The sequence below is a fragment of the Mustela lutreola genome, chromosome 12 (genome assembly GCF_030435805.1).
Source record: "Mustela lutreola isolate mMusLut2 chromosome 12, mMusLut2.pri, whole genome shotgun sequence".
Lineage (NCBI taxonomy): Eukaryota > Metazoa > Chordata > Mammalia > Carnivora > Mustelidae > Mustela > Mustela lutreola.
Window position 1 is genome coordinate 27,157,287 of NC_081301.1, and position 26,770 is coordinate 27,184,056.

At 37.7% G+C, this 26,770-nt stretch overlaps 1 protein-coding gene across 5 annotated transcripts; it reads right to left on the reverse strand.

Annotated features, from left to right (window-relative positions):
* LOC131812563 (protein NipSnap homolog 3A) lies at positions 1-26,173 on the reverse strand. 5 transcript variants are annotated; one of them, XM_059142268.1, is made up of 7 exons: positions 25,870-26,173; positions 22,190-22,400; positions 20,232-20,390; positions 18,335-18,484; positions 2,175-2,256; positions 928-1,014; positions 1-833 (listed from the first exon to the last, which is right to left on the reverse strand). In XM_059142268.1, the coding sequence occupies exons 1-6, from the start codon at positions 25,927-25,929 to the stop codon at positions 951-953; spliced, it is 726 nt and encodes a 241-aa protein (XP_058998251.1). In that variant the 5' UTR covers positions 25,930-26,173; the 3' UTR covers positions 1-833; positions 928-950. The 5 variants fall into 5 exon arrangements, with proteins under 5 accessions (XP_058998251.1, XP_058998250.1, XP_058998253.1 ...); XM_059142267.1 differs by lacking the exon at positions 2,175-2,256 and having other exon boundaries at positions 25,870-26,158; XM_059142270.1 differs by lacking the exons at positions 2,175-2,256; positions 25,870-26,173 and adding an exon at positions 25,665-25,762.
* Between the last annotated feature and the right edge of the window lie 597 nt (positions 26,174-26,770).

Here is a 26,770-nt window from a genome sequence, read left to right on the forward strand (position 1 = left end):
TGTATTTGAAGGCTTTTATTAGGGCAAACATTTTCATAACCATAAATATCTCATTATCACAGATAGATTGTTCTAGGTACCTTTGTTAAATAGTAATCCAAAGTGAAGTAATAGTAAAATAAATTGTAAATGAAGATATTTCAGCATATAAACCAAGGAGTCTTCAACAGTTTTTAATATGAGGATCTAATAACATTATTTTCCACATAAGTAATTATTAATGTAAAAACCAGAATTAATAGAGATGATACAGATGATACTGTACTTTTCCATAATAAACATGTTTAATATTTTTATGAATCCCATTCAGTATTACAAAATAAATTTTACTGGACAAAAACTTTTAAAATTTCAGAAAAATAGACATGAGAAGGTTGCCAATGTATATAGTTAAAAAATATTATTATAGGCATGGAAATGTGACATAGTCACTTCAACATAAGGAAATTCTATAAAAGCAGAGGGTTGTCAAAACAGAGTACAAGAGATACTCTGAAATAATGAAAAATCAAGATCTTGTAGGAATGACAAGAATTTTTAATGTATGACAGATACTAAAATGCCAAAGGGAAAATGAACAGAACTATTTCCTCATGGTAGTGACAATGGGCAGAGGCAGATTTTAAAAATGCAAGGACATAGCAAATTAACTTACCATCTCCTTCAAATAAAAATGTGAATCTCTTGGGAGAATTTAAGCACCATAGCAGGCACATCTATAACAGTTAGTGAAATGCTTTGTATTTCAATGGAAAACTATTTCAGTGGCGAAAATGACATAGGAATCAGAAGCATATTCTGCTGAGACTCAAGGAAGTTAACGCTTTCCCGAACTGGAAAAAAAAATATTCCATAAGAAGGCATATAAAGTTAAAAACTCAATCAAATTTGTTGTATGAATAATTCATGCCTGGAGAAATAGCTTACCAGCTGCCACAACCCTGGGATCCTCATGAGACTGATGTCGCCCAGCTGCACGACTGTCTGCACTCTCGTTCCACCAAAGAACGTGAACTGCAGAAATAAACCAAAAATAGCTTCTAAAGACTGTGGTGTTAGCACAAATAAGAAATACCGAAAAATTAATCAGAAATATTAAGTCTTGTTCTTTAAATCAAAATAGTGAGTAACAGAAAGGTAACATTAAGTATGTTAGTAATAAGATTTCAGAGGGGGTCAGAGATTTGGGAGAGAGATTTATAAATTAATTAATCAAACTGGTTTTATAGATGAAGAAACAGAAGGCTGGAAAGGTAAAGTAAATAACACTAAACACACAATTAAGTCTAGAATGAGGCTTCATGACTTCCTAATACATTTTAGTTTATTTAAAAAAGGAAGATTATAAAAATTGTGTTTACTAATGAAAATTTTGATGATATGAAGAAGCAAAATATAAGTAGCATAATTTAACCACCTCGAGAGAACCTCTATTGAAATTTAGCACATTTCCTTTAAACAAATGAGTAAAATCAAATTAGGGTCATACTATATATTACACTTACCCATAGATTCAACAATGCATATTTCCCATGGCAGTAACCTTAATTTTTAATGGCTATGTGAATTCTTCCCTATAGATATAAGAACTTCTTATCCAAACCCCCGACCAATAAGATTAACATTTTATTATTTTTTTTTGAAATATGGAATAAATGTTTTTGTGCATAACATTTTGTAAATTTTTAATTATTACAAAGTAAGACATGTTAGCTGTATAGGAAAATGTGGATAAAAAGAGAAAAGAGGAGTCATTTCTATACCACCTAGAAAAACAATGCTTTTGTATTTGCTGTATCTCTTTCCATATTTATGTGTATATACATGTACTTTTATGAATATTTATACACAAACATAAAAGTTTATATATAAATATATGATGTAGATGATACATATATTTTTCTGGATTATATTCATATTACATAAAAATGTTTCTTTATTGTAAACAATACTGACATAAACATTAGAGCAGCATCTACACATGTATCTGTAATAATTACAAAGCTGATGACGACTACTAGTAATATTTCTTGGGTGTTGATTATGTGCCAGACCTGGTTTTAAGCATTTTTCATGTATTACTCATTTAGTCTTCATAATAATTTTAGGTGGTTGATTATTAGTATCATTTTATGGATGAGGAAACTAAGGCACATTGAGGTTAAGTAACTTACCCAGAGTCACAAAGTTTTAAGTGGTGAAGCTGGGATTCAAACCCAGGCAGTCTAGATCTGAATATTTTCTTAATATAAACTCCTAAAATTTAAATTGAGAGAACCAAACAGTATATCTTATGTGTATAGACATTTATAAATATACAGTGTATATAATATACACTGTCCTCCAGAAATGATGTACCAATTTATACGCAGCATATTACCATTCTCCTAGTACACTAAGAATGGATTAAGATTAAAAAGTGTGTGTAGAGACACATTTTCTTTCTTTTTTTTTTTTTAAGGATTTATTTTAGAACACACATGCATGAATGGGGGAAGGGCAGAAAGTGAAGGAGAGAGAGAATCTCAAGCAGACACCCTGCTAAGTGGCAAGCCCAATTCAGGGTTTAATCTCACAACCCATGAGATCATAACTTGAGCCAAAAATCATAAGTTGGACACCTAACTGACTGAGCCACGCAGGCGCCCCAAGATTACAGTGTGTACACACGTATTTTTAATAACTTAATCCTTGCAAAAACTATACGTGTCCACTATAGTAAATTAGAAATGTTAAAAAACCTTTAATCTCATTATTTAAATATGGCTATATATTTTATGTTATTTCAAATTTCCTTCTTGTATAACTAAACACACCTACATATCCATGCATATTTCCTTAATATTGGCAAAGATGATTAAAAAAATTAAGGTTTTTTGCTCAAGGCAGCCTCAGACTGGCCTCTTCACAACACAGGAACCAAACCCTGCTCGCAACTGGCAAAAAGCACCATTGCAGCAACTGGACTGAAGGCAAATGTGGCTCAGCCACAATAGTACAGTGATGCAACATACATAGGAGTCACTCTGGAAGGTCCAGGTGAACAGGGGATACTGCACTGCAGAGCACTACGTAACTGGTTCTTCATAAGGCCATTACTTGCCTAACACATAGAAACAGACACAGAGAGTTAGACAAAATGAAGACACAGAAGACTATGTCCCAAATCAATCAACAGGACAAAATCCAGTCAGAGAACAAATGAAACAGAAGCTACATACCTGATAGAGAATTTAAATTATGCTCATAAATATACTCACTGGACTTGAGAAAATATCTCAGTGAGACCCACAAAAAAGAGACAGAAAATACAAAAAAGAGCCAGGGAGAGATGAACTCTGTAAGTGAAATTAAAAAAAAAAAAATACACTAGACGGAATATATAATATATTAGAGGAATAATATTAGGGACCAATAAGCTGGAAGACTGTAATGAAAAACAATCAAGCTGAATAGGAGAACAAGAAAAGATTAATTAAAAAAATGAGAACAGGTTAAGGGAACTCAGTGACATGGTAAAGTGTGATAACATTCCCATTATAGGGATCCCAGAGAAAAGAGACAAAAGAGCCAGCAAACTTATTTGAAGAAATAATAGCTGAAAACTGGAGATTCAGGAGGCACAGAGAATGTCTAACAAAATCATCTCAAGGAGGTCCACACCAAAACACTAATTAAAATGGCAAAAAGTACTGAAAAAGAAAAATTCAAAAGCAGCAAAGAAAACAGTTATATGTAAGGGAAATTCCATAAGGTTGTATCAACTTATTGTACAGCAGAAACTTGGCAGATGAGAAGCAAATGGCACGATGTATTCAAAGTGCTGAAAGGGAAAAACCTGCCACTGAGAAAACTCTATGCAGCAAGACTATCATTGAGAACAGAAGGAGAGAGAAAGAGTTTCTCAGATGAATCAAAGTTAGAAGAGTTCACCATCAGTAAACCAGCCTTACCAGTAATGTTAAAGTGGATTCTTTGAATGGAAAGGGAAGACTGTAAACAGAAGTAAGAAAAGGAGGAGAGGAAAAAAATTTCAGAGGTATGTATAAACTTAATAAAAGTAACAGATTAATCACTTATAAAACCAGTATGGAGGTTAGAGACAAAGCAGTAAAATAAGGTGTATCTATAAAAATCAAGTCAAGGGATTCACAAAGAAATGTAAAGTATGACACCATATACCTAAAACATAGAGGGCAGAGGAGTAAAGATTTAGTGCTTTAAAATGGGTTCAAGCTTAAGTGACCATCAACCTAATATAGACTGTTATATTTAAACCTAACGGTGACCACAAGTCAAAAACTGGGATACACAAAAAATAAAGAGAAAGGAATCCAAGTATATCACTAAAGAAAGCCGCCTAACCACAAGTGAAGAGAGAAGGAATAGAGAATAAAAAATTAAAAAAAAAAAAAGAACAAATTACAAAATGGCAGTAAGTACATACCTATCAATAATTACTTCGAATGTAAATGGACTAGATACTCTAATCTAGGTGACTGAATGGATAAAAAAGCAAGACATCTATATGCTGCCTACAAGAGACTCAGTTCAGACCTAAAGACACCAGCACAAGCAGACTGAAAGCGAAGGGATGGGAAAACATTTATCATGCAAATGAAAAGCTGGGAGAGCAACAAATAGAATTGGAAACAAACAGTGTAATGAGACATTAAAGAAAGACTCTACATACTCACAAAGGGAACAATCTCAAAAGAATATGTAACAATTGTAAATACGTACCTAACATGGGAGCATCCAAATGCATGAAGCAGCTATTAACATAAAGGAAGTAATCAATAGTAATACAAAAATAATAGAGGACTTTTACACCCACTTACATCAATGGATAGATCATCCAAACAGAAAATCAACAAGGAAGCAGTGGCTTTGAATGACAAATTAGATAAGATGAATTAAAGGTATATTTAGAATATCCCCATCCTAAAACAGTGGAATATACATTTTTTTAAGTGCACATGAAACATTCTCCAGAATACATCGCATATTAGGCCACAAAAAAGTCTCAATAAATTAAAAAAGCCCGAAGTTATACCATACATCTTTCCCAACTACAATGCTATGAAACTAGAAATCACAAGGAGAAATTCTGGAAAGACCACAAATATAACTGAGGTTATAACATAGTCATAAACAATGAATCCTTCACCACGAAATCAAAGTGGAAATCAAAAAATACCGGAGACGAATGAAAATGAAAACACAAGTGTCCAAAATCTTTAGGATGGAGCAAAAGCTGTTCCAGGAGGGAAGTTTTTAGTAATACAGATCTACCTCAAGATGCAAGAAAAATATCAAACACCTGAACCTTACCCTGAAAGAAGCTAGAAGAAAAGGAACAAACAAAACCAAAACCAGAAGAAGGAAATAAAAGAGCAAAGAAATAGAAACAAACAAACAAAAATAGAACATATCAATGAACCAGGACTAGTTCTTTGAAAGATCAAATTGATAAACCTTTACTCAGACTGTTCAGAAATAGAGAGCAAGGATTAAATAAAATCAGGAATAAAAGAGGAGAAATAACAACCAGCATCACAGAAATACAAAGAATTAGAGAATATTATGAAAAATTATATGCCAACAAATTGGACAACCTAGAAGAAATGGATAAATTCCTAGAAACATAAAACTTCCTAAAAGTGAATCAGGAAGAAACAGAAAATTTAAATAGACTGTGTAAGTGATGTAATTCAAACACTGATAAAAAAACTCCCCAAAAGTCCAGAATCAGATGGCTTCACAGGTGAATTCTACCAAACATTTAAAGAAGAGTTAATGCCTATTCTTCTCATACTATTCAAAACAACAGAAGAGGAAGGGAAGCTTCCAAATTCATTCTATGAAGCCAGCATTACCCTGACAACAAAACTAGATGAAGACATTACAAAAAAGTGACCTACAGGCCAGTATCTCTGATGAACTTAGATGCAAAAATTTACAACAAAATATGAGCAAACTGAATCTAACAATACATTAAAAAAAATCATTCACCATAATCAAGTGGGATTTATTCCCAAGATGCAAAGGTAGTTCAATATTTGCAAAGCAATCAACATGATACATCACATCAATAAGAGGATAAAAACCGTATGATCATTTCAGTAGATGTAGAAAAAGCATTTGACAAAGTGTAACATCCATTCATGATAAAAAAAACCCTCAACAAAGTGGGTTTAGAGGGAACATATCTCAATATAATAAATGCCGTATGTGAAAAACCCTATGCTAACATCATACATCATACTCAATATGAAAAATAGAGCTTTTCCTCTGCATTCAAGAACGAGGTAAGAATGTCTACTCTCAACAATTTTATTCAACATAGTATTGGAAGTCCTAGCCACAGGAGTCAGACAACAGAAATAAATTAAAGGTATCTAAATTGGTAAAGAAGAAGCAAAACTATTTGCAGATGGCATGATACTATATATAGAAAACCCTAAAAACTCCACCAAATATTACTAGAACTGGTAAATGAATTCAGTAAAGCTGTAGTATACAAAATCAACATACAGAATCTGTTGCACTTCTATATACAAATAAGTAGCAGAGAGAGAAATTAAGAAAACAATCCCATTTACAATTGCATCAAAAATAAATATCTAGGAATAAACTTAACCAAGGAGGTGAAAGACCTGTATTCTGAAAACTATGAATCACTGATCAAAGAAGATGACACAAACAAATGGAAAGACGTTCCATGCTCATGGATTGGGAGAACCAATATTGTTAAAATGTCCATATTGCCCAAAGCAGTCTACAGATTTAATGCAACCCCATCAAAATACCAACAGCATTTTTCACAGAACTAGAATAAATAATTCTAAAATTTATATGGAAGCATAAAAGATCCTCAATAACCAAAGTAATCTTGAAAAAGAACAAAAAAACTGGAGGCATCATAGTCCCAAATTTCAAGATACACTACAAATCTGTAGTAGGTACCAGCACAAAAATAGATGCATAGATCCATAGATCAATGGAACAGAATAGGGAGCCCGGAAATAAACTGATATCTATATGGTCAATTAATTTTCAGCAAAGGAAGCATAAGAAAAAGTCTCTTCAATTAATGGCGCTGGGAAAACTGGCCACCTACATGCAAAAGAATGAAACTGGACCACTTTCTTTCACTATACACAAAAATAAACTCAAAATGGATTAAAGACCAGAGGCATCTGGGTAGCTCAGCCAGTTAAGTGGCTACCTTTGGCTCATGTGATCCTAGGGTCCTGGGATCAAGCCAAATATAGGGTTCCCTACTCTGGGGAACCTGTTTCTGCCTCTGCCTCCCGCTCATTCTCTCTCTCTCTTGCTTGCCCGCTCTCACTCTCTCTGTCTTAAATAAATAAATAAAATCTTTTAAAAAGTGGATTAAAGACCTTAATGTGAGACCTAAATAAAACCTTAACTCCTAGAAAAGAACATAGGCAGTAATTTCTCTGACATTAGCCATAGCAACATCTTTCTCGATATGACTCCTACGGCAAGGGAAACAGCAGAAATAAACTACTGGGGCTACATCAAAATAAAAAGCTTCTGGGGTACTCCTAGAGTCCTGAGATCAAGACCCATGTCAGGCTCCCTGCTCAGCAGGGAGTCTGCTTCTCCCTCTCCTTCTGCCTCTCCCCTGGTTTATGTACACTCTCTCTTATTCTCAAAATCTTTTAAAAATTAAAAAAAAAAAAAGCTTCTGTACAGCAGAAGAAACCATCATCAATACTAAAAGACAACTTACTAAATGAGAGAAGATATTTGTAAATGATGATCTCATAGGGAGTTGATACCCAAGATATATAAAGAACCTATACAACTTAAGACCCAAAAAACAAATAATCCAATTAAAAAATGGGCAGAAGACATGAATAGACATTTCTCCAAACAAGGCATACAGACGGCTAACAGACACATTGAAAGATGCTCAATATCCCTCATCATCATCAAAACAAATCTAAATCACAATGAGGAATCACCTCAAATCTGTTAGAATGACTAAAATAAAAACACATGAAACAGCAAGTGTTGGCAAGGATGTGGAGAAAAAAGGAACCACCATGTGCTGCTGAGAAAAAAGGAACCCTCATGTGCTGTTGGTTGGAATGCACGCTGGTGCAGCCACTGTGGAAAACAGTATGGAGGTTCCACAAAAAATTAAAAATAGAATTAACATAGGATCCAGTAATTCCACTACTGGATAGATACATATATAATATGAAAATACGAATTTGAAAAGATACATATACCCAGGTGTTTACTGCAGCATTAATTACAGTAGTCAAGATATGGAAGCAACCCTAGTTCCACTGATAGATGAATGGATAAAGAAGTTGTGATATCGGAGCTGAGGAGTCAAGATGGCGGAGAAGTAGCAAGCTGAGACTGCTTCAGCTAGCCGGAGATCAGCTAGATACCTTATCTAAAGATTGCAAACACCTGAAAATCCATCGGCAGATCGAAGAGAAGAAGAACAGCAATTCTGGAAACAGAAAAACAACCACTTTCTGAAAGGTAGGACCGGCGGAGAAGTGAATCCAAAGCGACGGGAAGATAGACCCCGGGGGGAGGGGCCGGCTCCCGGCAAGCGGCGGAGCAACCGTGCACAAAATCAGGACTTTTAAAAGTCTGTTCCGCTGAGGGACATCGCTCCAGAGGCTAAACCGGGGCGAAGCCCACGCGGGGTCAGCGTGGCCTCAGGTCCCGCAGGGTCACAGAAGGATCGGGGGTGTCTGAGTGTCGCAGAGCTTGCGGGTATTGGAACGGGAAAGCCGGCTACAGAGACAGAGCCGACAGTAAGCTCACAGCTCCGTGTTACCTTGAACCGGTCGCAGGCTCGGTGAGCTCGGAGCGCGGCCGGAGGTCAGGCAGACGGGAGTGACCGGGCGCGGTTCTCTGAGCGCGCACTGAGGAGTGCGGCCCTGGGCTCTCGGCTCCTCCGGGCCGGAGACCAGGAGGCCGCCATTTGTATTCCCGTCCTCTGGAACTCTACGGAAAGCGCTCAGGGAACAAAAGCTCCTGAAAGCAAACCCGAGCGGATTACTCACCCCGGCCCCGGGTAAGGGCGGTGTAATTCCGCCTGGGGCAAAGACACTTGAGAATCACTACAACAGGCCCCTCCCCCAGAAGATCAACAAGAAATCCAGCCAAGACCAAGTTCACCTACCAAGGAGTGCGGTTTCAATACCAAGGAGAGCAGCAGAATTCCAGAGGAGGAGAAAGCCAAGCACGGAACTCATGGCTTTTTTCCTGTGATTTTTTTTAGTCTTGCAGTTAATTTAATTTTTTCTTTTTCATTTTTTTTTTTTTCTCGCCTTCGGGTAAAATTTTTTTTAACTGTTACCTTTTTCTTTTTTAACGATTTTATACTAGTTTATCTAATATATATATTTTTTCTTTTTTACATTTTTCTTAGGTGTATTCTTTTTTTAAAAATTCTTTTCTTTTCTTTTTTTTTTTTCTTTTCTTTTCTTTTTTTTTTTTCTTTCTTCCTTTTTGAACCTCTTTTTATCCCCTTTCTCCCCACTCACGATTTTGGATCTCTTCTAATTTGGTTAAAGCATATTTTCCTGGGGTTGTTGCCACCCTTTTAGTATTTTACTTGCCCCTTCATTTAGTCTTATCTGGACAAAATGACAAGACGTAAAAATTCAACACAAAAAAAAGAACAAGAGGCAGTACCGAAGGTTAGGGACCTAATCAATACAGACATCGGTAATATGTCAGATCTAGAGTTCAGAATGACAATTCTCAAGGTTCTAGCCGGGCTCGAAAAAGGCATGGAAGATATTAGAGAAACCCTCTCAAGAGATATAAAAGCCCTTTCTGGAGAAATAAAAGAACTAAAATCTAACCAAGGTGAAATCAAAAAAGCTATTAATGAGGTGCAATCAAAAATGGAGGCTCTAACTGCTAGGATAAATGAGGCAGAAGAAAGAATTAGTGATATAGAAGACCAAATGACAGAGAATAAAGAAGCTGAGCAAAAGAGGGACAAACAGCTACTGGACCACGAGGGGAGAATTCGAGAGATAAGTGACACCATAAGACGAAACAACATTAGAATAATTGGGATTCCAGAAGAAGAAGAAAGTGAGAGGGGAGCAGAAGGTATACTGGAGAGAATTATTGGGGAGAATTTCCCCAATATGGCAAAGGGAACGAGCATCAAAATTCAGGAGGTTCAGAGAACGCCCCTCAAAATCAATAAGAATAGGCCCACACCCCGTCACCTAATAGTAAAATTTACAAGTCTCAATGACAAAGAGAAAATCCTGAAAGCAGCCCGGGAAAAGAAGTCTGTAACATACAATGGTAAAAATATTAGATTGGCAGCTGACTTATCCACAGAGACCTGGCAGGCCAGAAAGAGCTGGCATGATATTTTCAGAGCACTAAACGAGAAAAACATGCAGCCAAGAATACTATATCCAGCTAGGCTATCATTGAAAATAGAAGGAGAGATTAAAAGCTTCCAGGACAAACAACAACTGAAAGAATTTGCAAATACCAAACCAGCTCTACAGGAAATATTGAAAGGGGTCCTCTAAGCAAAGAGAGAGCCTACAAGTGGTAGATCAGAAAGGAACAGAGACCATATACAGTAACAGTCACCTTACAGGCAATACAATGGCACTAAATTCATATCTCTCAATAGTTACCCTGAATGTGAATGGGCTAAATGCCCCTGTCAAAAGACACAGGGTATCAGAATGGATAAAAAAACAAAACCCATCTATATGTTGCCTCCAAGAAACACATTTTAAGCCCGAAGACACCTCCAGATTTAAAGTGAGGGGGTGGAAAAGAATTTACCATGCTAATGGACATCAGAAGAAAGCAGGAGTGGCAATCCTTATATCAGATCAATTAGATTTTAAGCCAAAGACTATAATAAGAGATGAGGAAGGACACTATATCATACTCAAAGGGTCTGTCCAACAAGAAGATTTAACAATTTTAAATATCTATGCCCCCAACGTGGGAGCAGCCAACTATATAAACCAATTAATAACAAAATCAAAGAAACACATCAACAATAATACAATAATAGTAGGGGACTTTAACACTCCCCTCACTGAAATGGACAGGTCATCCAAGCAAAAGATCAGCAAGGAAATAAAGGCCTTAAACGACACACTGGACCAGATGGACATCACAGATATATTCAGAATATTTCATCCCAAAGCAACAGAATACACATTCTTCTCTAGTGCACATGGAACATTCTCCAGAATAGATCACATCCTCGGTCCTAAATCAGGACTCAACCGGTATCAAAAGATTGGGATCATTCCCTGCATATTTTCAGACCACAATGCTCTAAAGCTAGAACTCAACCACAAAAGGAAGTTTGGAAAGAACCCAAATACATGGAGACTAAACAGTATCCTTCTAAAGAATGAATGGGTCAACCGGGAAATTAAAAAAGAATTGAAAAAAATCATGGAAACAAATGATAATGAAAATACAACGGTTCAAAATCTGTGGGACACAACAAAGGCAGTCCTGAGAGGAAAATATATAGCGGTACAAGCCTTTCTCAAGAAACAAGAAAGGTCTCAGGTACACAACCTAACCCTACACCTAAAGGAGCTGGAGAAAGAACAAGAAAGAAACCCTAAGCCCAGCAGGAGAAGAGAAATCATAAAGATCAGAGCAGAAATCAATGAAATAGAAACCAAAAAAACAATAGAACAAATCAACGAAACTAGGAGCTGGTTCTTTGAAAGAATTAATAAAATTGATAAACCCCTGGCCCGACTTATCAAAAAGAAAAGAGAAAGGACCCAAATAAATAAAATCATGAATGAAAGAGGAGAGATCACAACTAACACCAAAGAAATACAAACTATTATAAGAACATACTATGAGCAACTCTACGGCAATAAATTTGACAATCTGGAAGAAATGGATGCATTCCTAGAAACATATAAACTACCACAACTGAGCCAGGAAGAAATAGAAAGCCTGAACAGACCCATAACCAGTAAGGAGATTGAAACAGTCATTAAAAATCTCCAAACAAACAAAAGCCCAGGGCCAGATGGCTTCCCGGGGGAATTCTACCAAACATTTAAAGAAGAACTAATTCCTATTCTCCTGAAACTGTTCCAAAAAATAGAAATGGAAGGAAAACTTCCAAACTCATTTTATGAGGCCAGCATCACCTTGATCCCAAAACCAGACAAGGATCCCACCAAAAAAGAGAGCTATAGACCGATATCCTTGATGAACACAGATGCGAAAATACTCAACAAAATACTAGCCAATAGGATTCAACAGTACATTAAAAGGATTATTCACCACGACCAAGTGGGATTTATTCCAGGGCTGCAAGGTTGGTTCAACATCCGCAAATCAGTCAATGTGATACAACACATCAATAAAAGAAAGAACAAGAACCATATGATACTCTCAATAGATGCTGAAAAAGCATTTGACAAAGTACAGCATCCCTTCCTGATCAAAACTCTTCAAAGTGTAGGGATAGAGGGCGCATACCTCAATATCATCAAAGCCATCTATGAAAAACCCACCGCAAATATCATTCTCAATGGAGAAAAACTGAAAGCTTTTCCGCTAAGGTGAGGAACACGGCAGGGATGTCCATTATCACCACTGCTATTCAACATCGTACTAGAGGTCCTAGCCTCAGCAATCAGACAACAAAAGGAAATTAAAGGCATCCAAATCGGCAAAGAAGAAGTCAAATTATCACTCTTCGCAGATGATATGATACTATATGTGGAAAACCCAAAAGACTCCACTCCAAAACTGCTAGAACTTATACAGGAATTCAGTAAAGTATCAGGATATAAAATCAATGCACAGAAATCAGTTGCATTTCTCTACACCAACAGCAAGACAGAAGAAAGAGATATTAAGGAGTCAATCCCATTTACAATTGCATCCAAAACCATAAGATACCTAGGAATAAACCTAACCAAAGAGACACAGAATCTATACTCAGAAAACTATAAAGTACTCATGAAAGAAATTGAGGAAGACACAAAGAAATGGAAAAATGTTCCATGCTCCTGGATTGGAAGAACAAATATTGTGAAAATGTCTATGCTACCTAAAGCAATCTACACATTTAATGCAATTCCTATCAAAGTACCATCCATCTTTTTCAAAGAAATGGAACAAATAATGCTAAAATTTATATGGAACCAGAAAAGACTTCGAATAGCCAAAGGGATATTGAAAAAGAAAGCCAACGTTGGTGGCATCACAATTCCGGACTTCAGGCTCTATTACAAAGCTGTCATCATCAAGACAGCATGGTACTGGCACAAAAACAGACACATAGATCAATGGAACAGAATAGAGAGCCCAGAAATAGACCCTCAAATCTATGGTCAACTAATCTTTGACAAAGCAGGAAAGAATGTCCAATGGAAAAAAGACAGCCTTTTCAATAAATGGTGCTGGGAAAATTGGACAGCCACATGCAGAAAAATGAAATTGGACCATTCCCTTACACCACACACAAAAATAGACTCAAAATGGATGAAGGACCTCAATTTACGAAAGGAATCCATCAAAATCCTTGAGGAGAACACAGGCAGCAACCTCTTCGACCTCTGCCGCAGCAACATCTTCCTAGGAACAACGCAAAAGGCAAGGGAAGCAAGGGAAAAAATGAACTACTGAGATTTCATCAAGATCAAAAGCTTTTGCACAGCAAAGGAAACAGTTAACAAAATCAAAAGACAACTGACAGAATGGGAGAAGATATTTGCAAACGACATATCAGATAAAGGACTAGTGTCCAGAATCTATAAAGAACTTAGCAAACTCAACACCCAAAGAACAAATAATCCAATCAAGAAATGGGCAGAGGACATGAACAGACATTTCTGCAAAGAAGACATCCAGATGGCCAACAGACACATGAAAAAGTGCTCCATATCACTCGGCATCAGGGAAATACAAATCAAAACCACAATGAGATATCACCTCACACCAGTCAGAATGGCTAAAATCAACAAGTCAGGAAATGACAGATGCTGGCGAGGATGCGGAGAAAGGGGAACCCTCCTACACTGTTGGTGGGAATGCAAGCTGGTGCAGCCACTCTGGAAAACAGCATGGAGGTTCCTCAAAATGTTGAAAATAGAACTGCCCTATGACCCAGCAATTGCACTATTGGGTATTTACCCTAAAGATACAAATGTAGTGATCCAAAGGGGCACATGCACCCGAATGTTTATAGCAGCAATGTCCACAATAGCCAAACTATGGAAAGAACCTAGATGTCCATCAACAGATGAATGGATCAAGAAGATGTGGTATATATACACAATGGAATACTATGCAGCCATCAAAAGAAATGAAATCTTGCCATTTGCAACAATGTGGATGGAACTAGAGCGTATCATGCTTAGCGAAATAAGTCAAGCAGAGAAAGACAACTATCATATGATCTCCCTGATATGAGGAAGTGGTGATACAACATGGAGGCTTAAGTGGGTAGAAGAAGAATAAATGAAACAAGATGGGATTGGGAGGGAGACAAACCATAAGTGACTCTTAATCTCACAAAACAAACTGAGGGTTGCCGGGGGGAGGGGGTTTAGGAGAAGGGGGTGGGATTATGGACATTGGGGAGGGTATGTGATTTGGTGAGTGCTGTGAAGTGTGTAAACCTGGTGATTCACAGACCTGTACCCCTGGGGATAAAAATATATGTTTATCAAAAATAAAAAATTAAAAAAAAAAAAAAAGAAGTTGTGATATCTATCCATCTATCTAACCATCCATCCATCCATCTATCTATCTAATGGATTATTAGTGAACCATAAAAAGAATGAAGTCTTGCCATCTGCAATACAAGGATGGATATAATGCTAATGGATATAATATTAAATGAAATAAGCAATCTGGGAAAGAAATACCATTATGATTTCACTTATAATGTAATTTAAGAAAATAAACAGAAAAAAAAGAGACCAAAAAACCCCCCTGACTCTTAAATATAAAGAACTCTTGTTGCCAGAGGGGAGGTGGGTGGATGAGTGGGTGAAATAGATGAAGGGAATTAAGAGTACACTTACCATGAGGAGTACTGAGTAATGTATAGAATTACTGAAACACTGTATTGTACACCTGAAACTAATGTAACATTGTTTGTTACTTATACTGAAATTAAAAAAATAAATGAAAAATTAAAAAATGTGAAATACAAACAGATAAGCCTTTTATTTATATTGACAATTTTTTTGAGGGAAGAGGAAGCAGATATGAACCCTACAAGTTTAACCGATTTCTCTCTAACCTGTCTAATACTGTATCTATATAATATATCCTTATTAGGTAAAAACTGACATCTCATTATTGTTTTAATCTGAATCTTCTTTAATATATTTTTAGTAGTCATCTGTGTCTACCTTTGTAGAAGTATGTACGTATGTATGTATGTATATATTTATTTTTTCCTTTTTTATTTTATTTAAGGTATTTTGGGAGGCAAAAAATAATAAAATCATTCTTTTTTAAAGATTTTATTATTTATTTGACAGAGATCACAAGTAGGCAGAGAGGTAGGCAAAGAGAGGGGGAAGCAGGCTCCCTGCCAAGCAGAGAGCCCGATGTGGGGGCTCAATCCCAGGACCCTGGGATCATGACCTGAATAGAAGGCAGAGGCTTTAACCCACTGAGCCACCCAGGCACCCCATAAAATGATTCTTTTAAAATAAAATTATTCTTTTTTCCCTTCATAGTTTCTTAATATGCTTTTTTATTTTTTTTTTTAGATTTTTTTTATTTATTTACTTGAGAGAGAGACAGTGAGAGAGAGCATGAATGAGGAGAAGGTCAGAGAGAGAAGCAGACTCCCCATGGAGCTGGGAGCCCGATGCGGGACTCGATCCCGGGACTCCAGGATCATGACCTGAGCCGAAGGCAGTCGTCCAACCAACTGAGCCACCCAGGCGTCCTCTTAATATGCTTTTTTGCTTAGAAATACTGTTTCCATATACATTATTAAATAAATTCACTGGGATTTTGTTTTAATAATTGTATGAATTCAATTTTTTAATTGAAATCCATAATATATCTTGATTTTATTTTAGCATATGGTATGAGACAGGCATCTGATATTTTTTTCTCCTCTTCATATATTTTCCAACTTGACTATACATCTATAACACATGTATTAGAAGTTGACTTTATGAGCAATGATTAGGTTCAGTTTTGGATATGTTAGGTTTTGAGATGCCTGTTGGACATAAAATAGAGAAGATGAAGAGCCAACCGGATATTGTAAGTCTTTCAAATATTTATTAGCTATTCTTAGTCATTTATCCTTTCAGGTAAACTTTATAAACATTTTTCAGAGTTTGCCACCAAGAAAACTCTCTGAAATTCTGATTGGAGTATCTTTCAAGTTTAAAAAAATTAAATACCTCAGGGGCATCTGGGTGGCTCAGTGGGGTAAGCCTCTGCCTTTGGCTCAAGTCATGATCTCAGGGTCCTGGGATCAAGCTCTGCATCTAGCTCTCTGCTCAGCAGGGAGCCTGCTTCCCCTCTCTCTTTGCCTGCCTCTCTGCCTACTTGTGTTCTCTCTCACTCTGTCAAATAAATAAAATCTTTAAAATATAAATATATATATATATATATATAAAATAAAAAATAAAAAATCTTAAATAGATATTAAATCAGTAAACCATATGCTTGTATTATATATATATATATATATATATATATATATATATATATATATAAATAAAAAATATATATACCTAAATAGTAGAATATGGATAATTTTTTTTCTTTGGGCTTATCCATGTTTTCAGTATTTATAATAACTACATGTTGCTTTTTCACCCATAAACAATCTTTCTACCCCAAGTAATGCTATTTATAAAAAAAAAATCCCAGGAGCATCTGACTGGTGCAGTTAAGTGTCTGACTCTCAGTTTCAGCTCAGGTCATGATATCAGGGTCTTGAGATTGAGCCCTTCATTGGGTGCCACACTCAGTGTGGAGTCTGCTTAAGACCCTCTCTCCCTCTACCCCGCCCCCCGCTCTCCCTCATGTGCATGTGTGCTCTCTCTAAAAATAAATAAATTTTTAAAAAAGATTTTATTTATTTATTTGACAGAGAGAGCTCATAAATAGGCATAGAGACAGGCAGAGAGAGATGGGAAAGTAGGATCCCCGCTGAGCAGAAAGCCCCATGTGGGCCTCGATCCCAGGACCCCGGGATCATGACCTGAGCTGAAGGCAGAGGCTTAACCCACTGAGCCACCCAGGTGCCCAGTTTAAAAAAAAAAAAAAAAATTACAAGAAGCATAACCTTGAAGTTACAAGAGAAATAAAATTTTAGAGATGTAATATATAAAATGATGACTACCAGTTAACAATTCTATATTGTGTGTGTGTGTGTGTATATATTAAAGATTTTATTTATTTATTTGGGAGAGAGAGAGAAAGAGAGAGAGAGAGAACATGAGAGGAGAGAGGTCAGTGGGAGAAGCAGACTCCCTGCTGAGCAGGAAGCCTGATGTGGGGCTTGTTCCCAGGACTCCAGGATCACGACCTGAGCCAAAGGCAGTCACTTAACCAACTGAGCCACCTAGGCACCCAATTCTATACTGTATATGTAAAAGCTAAAAGAGTGGATCTTAAAACATTCTCATCATAAGGAGAAACAATTTGTAACTCTGACGTGATGGATGTTAACTTACTGTGATGATCACTTCACAACATATATTAAATCATTATGTGCATACCCTAAACTTATATGTCAATTATATCTCAATAAAACTGGGGAAAAAAGGAAAAAAAAATCACTGAAAGTACACTCAGAGGAAAATAAAGTGATAAAAGAAATAGGTGACCCTTTCAGGTTCCTTCCAGTATTTAAAATTTTATCATTTTGATATATCAGGGAAAAGAACAGTATTTTAAAAAAAATTTTATAAGGTGAAAAACATTCTAAATAAGGTGTAAAACAGGGCGCCTTGGTGGCTCAGTGGGTTAAAGTCTCTGCCTTCAGCTCAGGTCATGATCCCAGGGTCCTGGGATCAAGCCCCACATTGGGCTCTCTGCTCCATGGGGAGCCTGCTTCCTCCTCTCTCTCTGCCTGCCTCTCTGCCTACTTGTAATCTCTGTCAAATAAATAAAATCTTTAAAAAAAAAAGATGTAAAACAACTTTGCTCAACCCTTAAAATTACAAAACTAAAACTTGGGCAATAAAAAGCAAAATATACTCCATAATGAGAACAGAGAAAAACTGACCAAAGGAACTTAATGTGGATCACTCATGTATTTTGCAATTTCAAAAGAAGAAATGGACAACTGTACCTCTGTTGAGCACTCCATATTCTGCATGGAACACTCCAACTAGTTTTGTGTAGCCTCGGTTGATGTGAGCATGAACTGCCCTTTTAAATGAGTCACCCCATAGAGCTGGCCCACCAGGTTTCATCTGAAAAGTAGCTAGTTCATAGATCCCTAGAACAGGGAGAAAAATAATTATTTTATAGAACACATACAAGCAATTTCTAATCATGTTCAGTTTGGTTCCAGTGGAAGGCTATCTACATCTATAGATTCTGAGAATCATACCTGAATACCTATAGGCATATTTACTAATAATCTGCATTGTTCTTCTTTGCTTTTATGTTTAGAAAGTCCTTGTCCTAGTTTAAGGGTCAGTCATTAAACTTATCATACATAACAAACAAGAATGGTTGGAATCTGTAGTTCAGATATTATCTATTTTTAATCTATAAAATTTGTCAAAAGTTATTAAGAATTTATAATGTAGTAGTATTTTTTAGTTGTCTGAGTCTATAGTTTTACAAAAAAATGAAGTATTTCTAGTGTCTTATAGTTCCATTCTTCTTACCAGTTTCTATTAACTTAACTCTCTATATAATTTCCTCTGTAAGATTCCATTTCCAACAGGAACAGCAAGCAAATAATATACGTAAAGTGACAGTCTCTGAGTTTTTTTTTTTTTTTTTTAAGATTTTATTTATTTATTTGACAGACAGAGATCACAAGCAGGCAGAGAGGCAGTCAGAGAGAGAGAGAGGGGGAAGCAGGTTCCCTGCTGAGCAGAGAACCCGATGCGGGGCTCAATCCCAGGACCCTGGGGGGCTCGATCCCCAAACCCTGTGATCATGACCTGAGCTGAAGACAGAGGCTTTAACCCACTGAGCCACCCAGGCACCCCGGTCTCTGAGTTCTGAGGAAAAAAATAATCTAAAGGAGATGGGTTTTATTATTCCTAAATATCCAGGTAAATACTTGAAAAGCATTTTACCTTCTGGATGAAATACAGACCAGGTGAAGAGAAGGAAACCAGGGGACAAGTAGAAATACAAGAAAATACAAGAAAAACATACACAAGTTACTGAAGAATCATGAATAACATAGAGGAAAAGAACTAAGATTTGATACTGTTTGAGAAGCCAACTAATTCATTTAGTTAGTGCTGAAAGCTGAGGGGGAGCTATGAGAATAAATTTCCAAGTAAGATTTTTCAAATCTCTTATAATCTAAAATGCACTACAAAGTTGGGAATATTGGGGGAAATAAAACACTTAAATTAGTTTCTTCTTTTGCTAATCTGACCTTTGTTTAAAACTGGATTGAAGTAATAATTTCTTTAAGTCAGCAAGAAGTGAAATCAGCAAGAAGACAAATCTTTAGGAATTACTTTCAAACTGAGAAATAAGAAAGAGGAAGACACGAGAGTTAGACTAGAGTAATACAGCTTGGTAGTTCCAGTTAATTCATTCCCCTAGTCAATTTAATAAGCAGATATATACTTAAGATTTAAAATTAGTTGTCATTTATGGAAAAATACTTTTATATTTAAAAGTTTGTATTATTTTAAAATTATGACAGAGTATCACATCACATACTATCCCTCACCTACCCACAGATGTATTCTCTGCTCCCAAGGCCCAACTTCTCAACCTTTACTGACCATGTCAACTGTTTCTATCATATAGCTAAGCTTTAAGAATCAATAAGATACCAATATGGAAAAACACTTCATTATTTAATGGTCATTTTTTTAAAAAAAGGTAAGCTAAGAGCACCAATTTATTTTTACCTGAACAAGCAACATATGTTCTATATTAAACAAAGATTAACTTCTTTTCTAGTAGAACTTGAGTTTTTATAGCTTAAAATCTTCAATGATTTCTCTGTCAGAATTCAAAGTGACTAAGAGGGGAGGACTTACCTTCTTTTGGAGGTTTTTCTAGTTTGCACCATGGCACCAGATAAGTAATCTCACTCTCTTGTATATCAATAAGAGCCAAATTGGGAATGAGATATTGTTCTTGCCATTCCTTATCTTTGGCCAATGCTTTCCGAACTTGAGTCCGATGAGCAAAATTATCTATGGGAAAAGGAGTAAGAAAACCAAAAATTATTAATTTAAAATCACCTGTACTTTTTCTGGGTTTCATTCAATTCAACAAGTGTTCATCAGGGGCACAGAAGGACATTGTATTGTATCACTGGAGATAACATACAGATGTGACATCTGTTCCCAAGTTTCCCATGGCCTGAAAGGGCAGTAGAAATGTAAACAACTAATGATAATGTCATACTGTGGGCTCTGCAGGCTCTACCATTTAGCAGGCAGCTGTGTGACTTAGGTTAAGTTATGAAATCTTTCTGTGCCTATTTCTTACTCTGTAAAATGGGGATAATGATATAGTATCTCCCCCTAGGACTGTTTAGATTAAATGAATTAGTACACAAGAGGAGCTTACCACAGTGTTGGGCACCTTGTTAGAACTTGGTATACATTAACTAGTTTTATTAATTGAAGGCATTTAAATTATAGCAGCAGTTTAGAGTATTTTTCTGTGGTGGTGATGAGGGGTGATCAGGTCAAGATGTACCTTGAATTACATTTGAGGTAAATGAAATTAAGATGAACTTTGACAGCTACTGCTTTGATCTAAGTTTCCAAAGGAATAGGGCTGTTTCTCTGCCATTCCCTCTTTTTACTTAGTACTATTTCTCTTCTTTTTGTTTCCCAAACAACTACATATTTTTGCTAACTTATGGACCCAGTACTACATTTAACAATTAGGGCTTCATAAAACTAATGGCAAAATAGTTTTCTATGGTTCATGCTGAGGATAAAGAATAATATCTATCTTAGAGCTTAAGTAAATTTTATGAGGATTGCACTAGCAGATTTTTGTGTTTTTGTTTTGTTTTGTTTTTTTGTTTTTAACTGGGATATAATTCAACTGGTGGTGCATTAAAGCATAAATTGTGTTTTAATGGGGTTTGTTTTACTACAATTGGGGAAAAACCTCTAAACTATGGACCTACTAAGTATAGAATGAGCACTTTTCACATTAAAGTATTTTATGACTATTAACTTTGGACACTGATGACCAAATACTAAATGAAATTATCAAAAGTTTTTTTGGATATTATGATGTACTACTGTGGACTTCAGAAAGATTAGACAATGGATTAACAAACATTCTGGGGATTCCATCAACCATACTCCTTCCTCTACTAAACCAGAGGTGGATCAGCTTCAATATGAGAAGAACTCTAATTCCTTTTCTTTTACTTCCCTAAACTAGTAAAATGATAGTGAATAGAAATAAAACTGTGTATACAAATAAAACTGTTCCCAAACCTAACAGATTTATTATATCTTACAGAAGGCTGAGGGCTTCAAAGTTTATTATTACCTCCTATTCTATTTCACTAGAGCCCCCAGGCATTTGAATGATTTGTTAAAACACTGATTTCCAGCTATAACTTCAATTAAAAAAAATTCTATTTTCGTTTTATGATCTTAAACCACCTGGGTTCTTGAAATCACTGCTTTAAATTTTTCATAAACCATCTTTACAATAATCTATTCTTAACTTTTCTTAAGAATTAAAGTGTGGTTCATAATTTTATGACTTGAAATCTGAGATGCCATTTTCTTACTTTCACATTCTCATATGGCAATGGAAGTTTCCAGCAATGGGTTACAATAGGTATACCATTGGGAGGCACAATCACTGAATTTATTTTTTGGTACTGCTATTTAAAAGTTTTACTTCACCTGTATGTATTTATAGCAATATAGATTCAAGAACTAAGTAGCTAAGTCACGGGTAACATCTAACGGAATGAAAATCTGTACTGAATACTTAAGCTGATGACTCATACCATACTTCCAAATATGAAACACTTTATTCATTCTGCCTCCAAATTCTACACTCCAGTATCCAACCAATTCAGAATGAGCTGTCCGAAGATGAATGTTTTTCTTAGTATTTTCCAGGAACTCATTCATCTTTGAGGGCTTAAGATAATAGGTACGAAATTCATAGACTGTTCCATCGTATTGCCTGGGGCCTGTAGCAAAGGATGAGCACACCTGAAGAAAGATAAGGCAAATTTAAATATTTTGGGAAGGTACGGTTGTAATACTATGCCACAACCAAATCTGAGTCTGGAAACAAGGGACACTCAGTAGACTCACAATCTGTATTTCTGTGGTCCTTTCTCCATAGATAATTTGTTTAGAGAGGTATCAGTAAACTACTTTTAAGTATTCCCAATATATAGCTACTATCTGCTTGTAGGTGGTCTACCTCTAGTTGCTTTTTCATGAGAAGTTTCTTCTAAGAATCCACTGGGGCCATTTCTTTACCCCAAAATTATAATTAGGATCATAATAAGTTTTGCAAATAGTTTTAATTATCCCTTATTTAGTCAGTATTACATCTTTAATCAATAGTATATGTTTATGTTAAGAGTTAAGCATTTAAAACAATTTTATAAATATATAGTATTTTGGCTGGCACAAGGGAAATGTATTTACTAGCAGAACATGTTTTCTCCTTTTCCTTTGCTTTCCTTTCTCCTTCCTTTCGTTTCTCTTTCCCTTCCCTTCCTCCTTTCCTTTCCTTCTTTCCTCCTTCCCTCCCTTTCTTTCTACAATGGAAATTGCTGGTCAAGTCAAGGTATTTCCTAAATCTAATGAAGTAGACCACTGGTCAAAAAACAGGATAGAGGGGCACCTGGGTGGCTCAGCTGGTTGAGTGCCAAATTCTTGATTGCCACTGAAATAGTGATTTAACGGTTGTGAGATCCCTGCCTCCAGCTCTGAGCTGAGCATGGAGCCTGCTTAAAGTTCTCACTCTCCCTCTCCATCTGGCTCTCCCACTGTGCTCTCTCTCTCTTAAAAAAAAAAAAAAAAAAAAAAAAAAAAAGGCGAGGGGACCGTCTGGGTGGTTAAAGCCTCTGCCTTCAGCTCAGGCCATGATCCCAGGGTCCTGGGATCGAGCCCCACCCATACTGGGCTGTCTGCTCAGCAGGGAGCCTGCTTCCTCCTCTCTCTGCCTACTTGTGATCTCTGTCAAATAAATAAAATCTTTAAAAAAAAAAGGATAGGAATTTAGTAGGAATTTAACTAATGTAACAGTAAACTGTGGCCTATCCAATTGCATTGTAATACAGAATGTGTAAAGCTAGTAAAGGCAAAAAAGTCGGAGACACAATTGTCTGATTAATTGTTGTTTATTTTTTTTAAATTTAAAAGAGATTTTATTTATCCATTTATCTGAGACAGAGTTCTTATGAGCAAGGGGTGGGGGATGTGGGTGGGCATGGGGGTGGGGAGGAGCAGAGGGAGAGGGATAAGCAGACTCTGCTAAGGGAGGAAGCTCCTCCCTTAGCTGCGTCTCAGGACCCTGAGATCACGACCTGACCTGAGTTGAAACCAAGAGTTAGACACTTTACCTTCCTGAGCCACCCAGGTACTCCTGAGTCGTTTTTCATTATAGATGCAGTCTAAAGAAAGGTATTTAACCCACCCAGTTATACCATGTTAATGGAAATACTTTTTAAGAACCATTAGTTCCTTTTCTAATAGTCCTTTATTCACTCTGTAAATTTCTGATTTGGTTCTCTGAGTGAACTGAACTTTCAGTGGGAAATGCTTTTCCAGAAATTATCCTCTTTGTGTTTATATGTATGTATATAAACACAGATATATGTAAACACAGATACACTCATATGGTATTCTAATTTATGAATCCATCTTACATAAGTTTGGTTAGCATGTGCACATTTCCTAAAGCTGATTACATCAGCATAATCTATTATGATAGTTTTCATACCTATAAAGCTACAGATGAATTTTGGGCTTACGCTGACTACCTGGTACAACAATCAAAAGCAGTTGGCTTCTTGCTCTGACATATATGTATATATGTGATCTATCTATCTATCTATATGTTTTACAAAGCACAATGGTATTTTACTTGTGTATAAGGCTGAATTATAGTAAGCTATTTTGAGTTCATACCATTCATGTCTATGATGAATTATATTCTTATTATCTGATTGACATTTGCCACCAAAAACAATGGCAGCTGCTGCTAGGTTTGACAGACATTCTTTTTTGTGCCGTTTTACTAATCTAATAACAAAGCTATGCAAATGAAAACTGCTTAATATTTATAGCTTAAAAATATAAATAAAATATAAATGTATCAAAACTAGGCCAATGGGGTACTTGAAACAACTGCTTTTGAATTTTTTTATGGACCTTGTATTTGGAGAACAAAATAAGTGACCACAGGCGCACATTTTTTATTATCTTCTGCGGAAGAGTACAATAGGAAAGCTCAGGGAGAGGTTAACAGCAATGAAGCAATGAGATGTGTTATGTGTGTGGGAAGGGGTACGGCGATCTTTGTTGAGGGTAACTGTGCAGCCACAATATAGGACTCGTATGCTAGGGAAGGAAACATGAATGCTTCAGGCCCCCTAATCTCCAAAGAAAGGCTCATTTTCCACAGCACTGACTTCCAATTCACTTATGAGAACCACTGGCTGACATTTAATAAAGTCAAAGTTCAGAATAAAGTTTTCCGGAATAACTCTGCCCTGCCCCAGTAGAGTGAGAATCAGGAAACATTAAAGACTGGATTGCTAATCTTGGGTGAACAGGCCATCGTTGGTTCCTCGGTCTTCAGCAGACCGTCTGTCTCTAGAGTAGGTTCATCCCCTTCTGCTTGTCCCCTTCGAGAAAAGTACAAGCCTAAGTGTCAGGGGAAAAACAAAACAACCCTGCAGATGTGCAGAATAGGCCAAGTCCCGACAGTTAAGGCTGAATCACAAGAATCTATTACGTACGTTCCTCATCTACGGTTAAGTGAGGTCATCATCATGTTTGCTACGAGGTTCCTGGCCCCGTCGGGCTAAGACACCCCCGCAAGAGGCAGTGGGCTGGACGTTCCACCACCGGCACCTTGGCCCTCCTCTTCAAGGTTCTCTGCAAAACGCTCGGAAGTTTTGTTTAAACTGCGAGGGGGGCGGGGCGGTTCTTTTGCCCCTGGTATGGTTGGCCTAGTTTGCTTCTACCTTCTGTCTGGAGGGGGCGGTGGCTTGTCAAACGACAAACGACAAAATCAGTAGGGAAGTTTCGACCAGCAAGCAAAGCACCAGGCACTGGTCCCAAAGCAGCAAACGCAGCAGCCTGAGCTTCAGGGGTGTCCTCAGGGCCGCCTGGCACCTAGGCCGGAAAAACCCTGTTCGCGGTTAGTCGCGAATTGGCCGGGAGGCGACACTGGCCACCGGACCATCCCCCAACTGCGCGCCGCTTGCTCCCGCGCGTCCCGGGACGCCCCACCTGCGGGATCTGGGACCCGCACTAGAACTTCCGCGGCGGGTCCACGCCGGCAATCTGCACCGACGAACCGGATGGCCGCATGCGCGGCTCTCGCAAGCCTGGGCGAGCAAAATTGGGCAACGCATGCGCGTGGCCGCTAGTTCCCCCGCTAACGCCCGCTCCCCTCCCCCAAGGAGCGGCTTGGGCTCGTCGGGGCGGCGGGTACCTGAGGCGCGAGCGTCCGCGCAGCCAGAGCCCTAGTCAGGCCGCTTCGGAGGACGAGCATGGCGGGGCTTCGGGCGCTGGGAAGGACAGCCAGCCGGTACTGTTTCTTAGATTCTTCCTGTTAAGAGTTACCCGCCTGGAGACGCGCAGCGACTAGACTACTGGCGGACGCAGGCGGGGGCGGGACTCGGCGGCTTCAGCTCCGCCCCTGGTGCCGGAGGCGCGGGCACCGCCCGGAAGGCTCGAGTGCTCCGTGGCCCAGCGCCGGGCGCCTCCGGAAGGCACGTGCCCTTTGGTCCTTGGCTTGTTCCCTCAGACTCTCTTACCCCAGCGTCAGAGGGCGCGTTAGGATTGTGTGAAGGCGGAGACCGTTTCTGTTCCACCTCTCTGAGCCCATCACCTCGTCTCCACGCGCAGCTGAGCATCAGTTCTTAAGAGTTCGTGTGCAGACTGCGAGTGCTGCCCTTGGAGGAGGGCGGATGCTGCGTGCGCCCGTGGTGCTGTGCATTTAAAATCCTCGAGGTCTTTGCCGTGGTTCATCTTCAGTCGGGGTGATTGACGTAAAGACCAGAGAGCCTTCACTTGACCTCATGAAGTGCATCCTCTTTCCCTAATCGTCACCCCAGCGTGACCCCGTAAGGCTTCTCATAATTGACATTGTATTTCTCAGGAGCTCAGAAGAATGAGGGTGTCGAACCAGACGTGAAAAAGTCAAAGTTAAACATACGCTGTTAAAAACGAGAGAATTCTGTAAACTTTAAAAGCAAAACAGCCGACTTCTGAACTACTCAGTCAGTAGTCCCTGTCTCCGGTGATCGGTGACATCTTCAGCATTTCAAGCTGTTTCTTCTAATGCCTGTTAGTATATTTTTAAATAATAGGTGTATTCTGCTATATTTTGA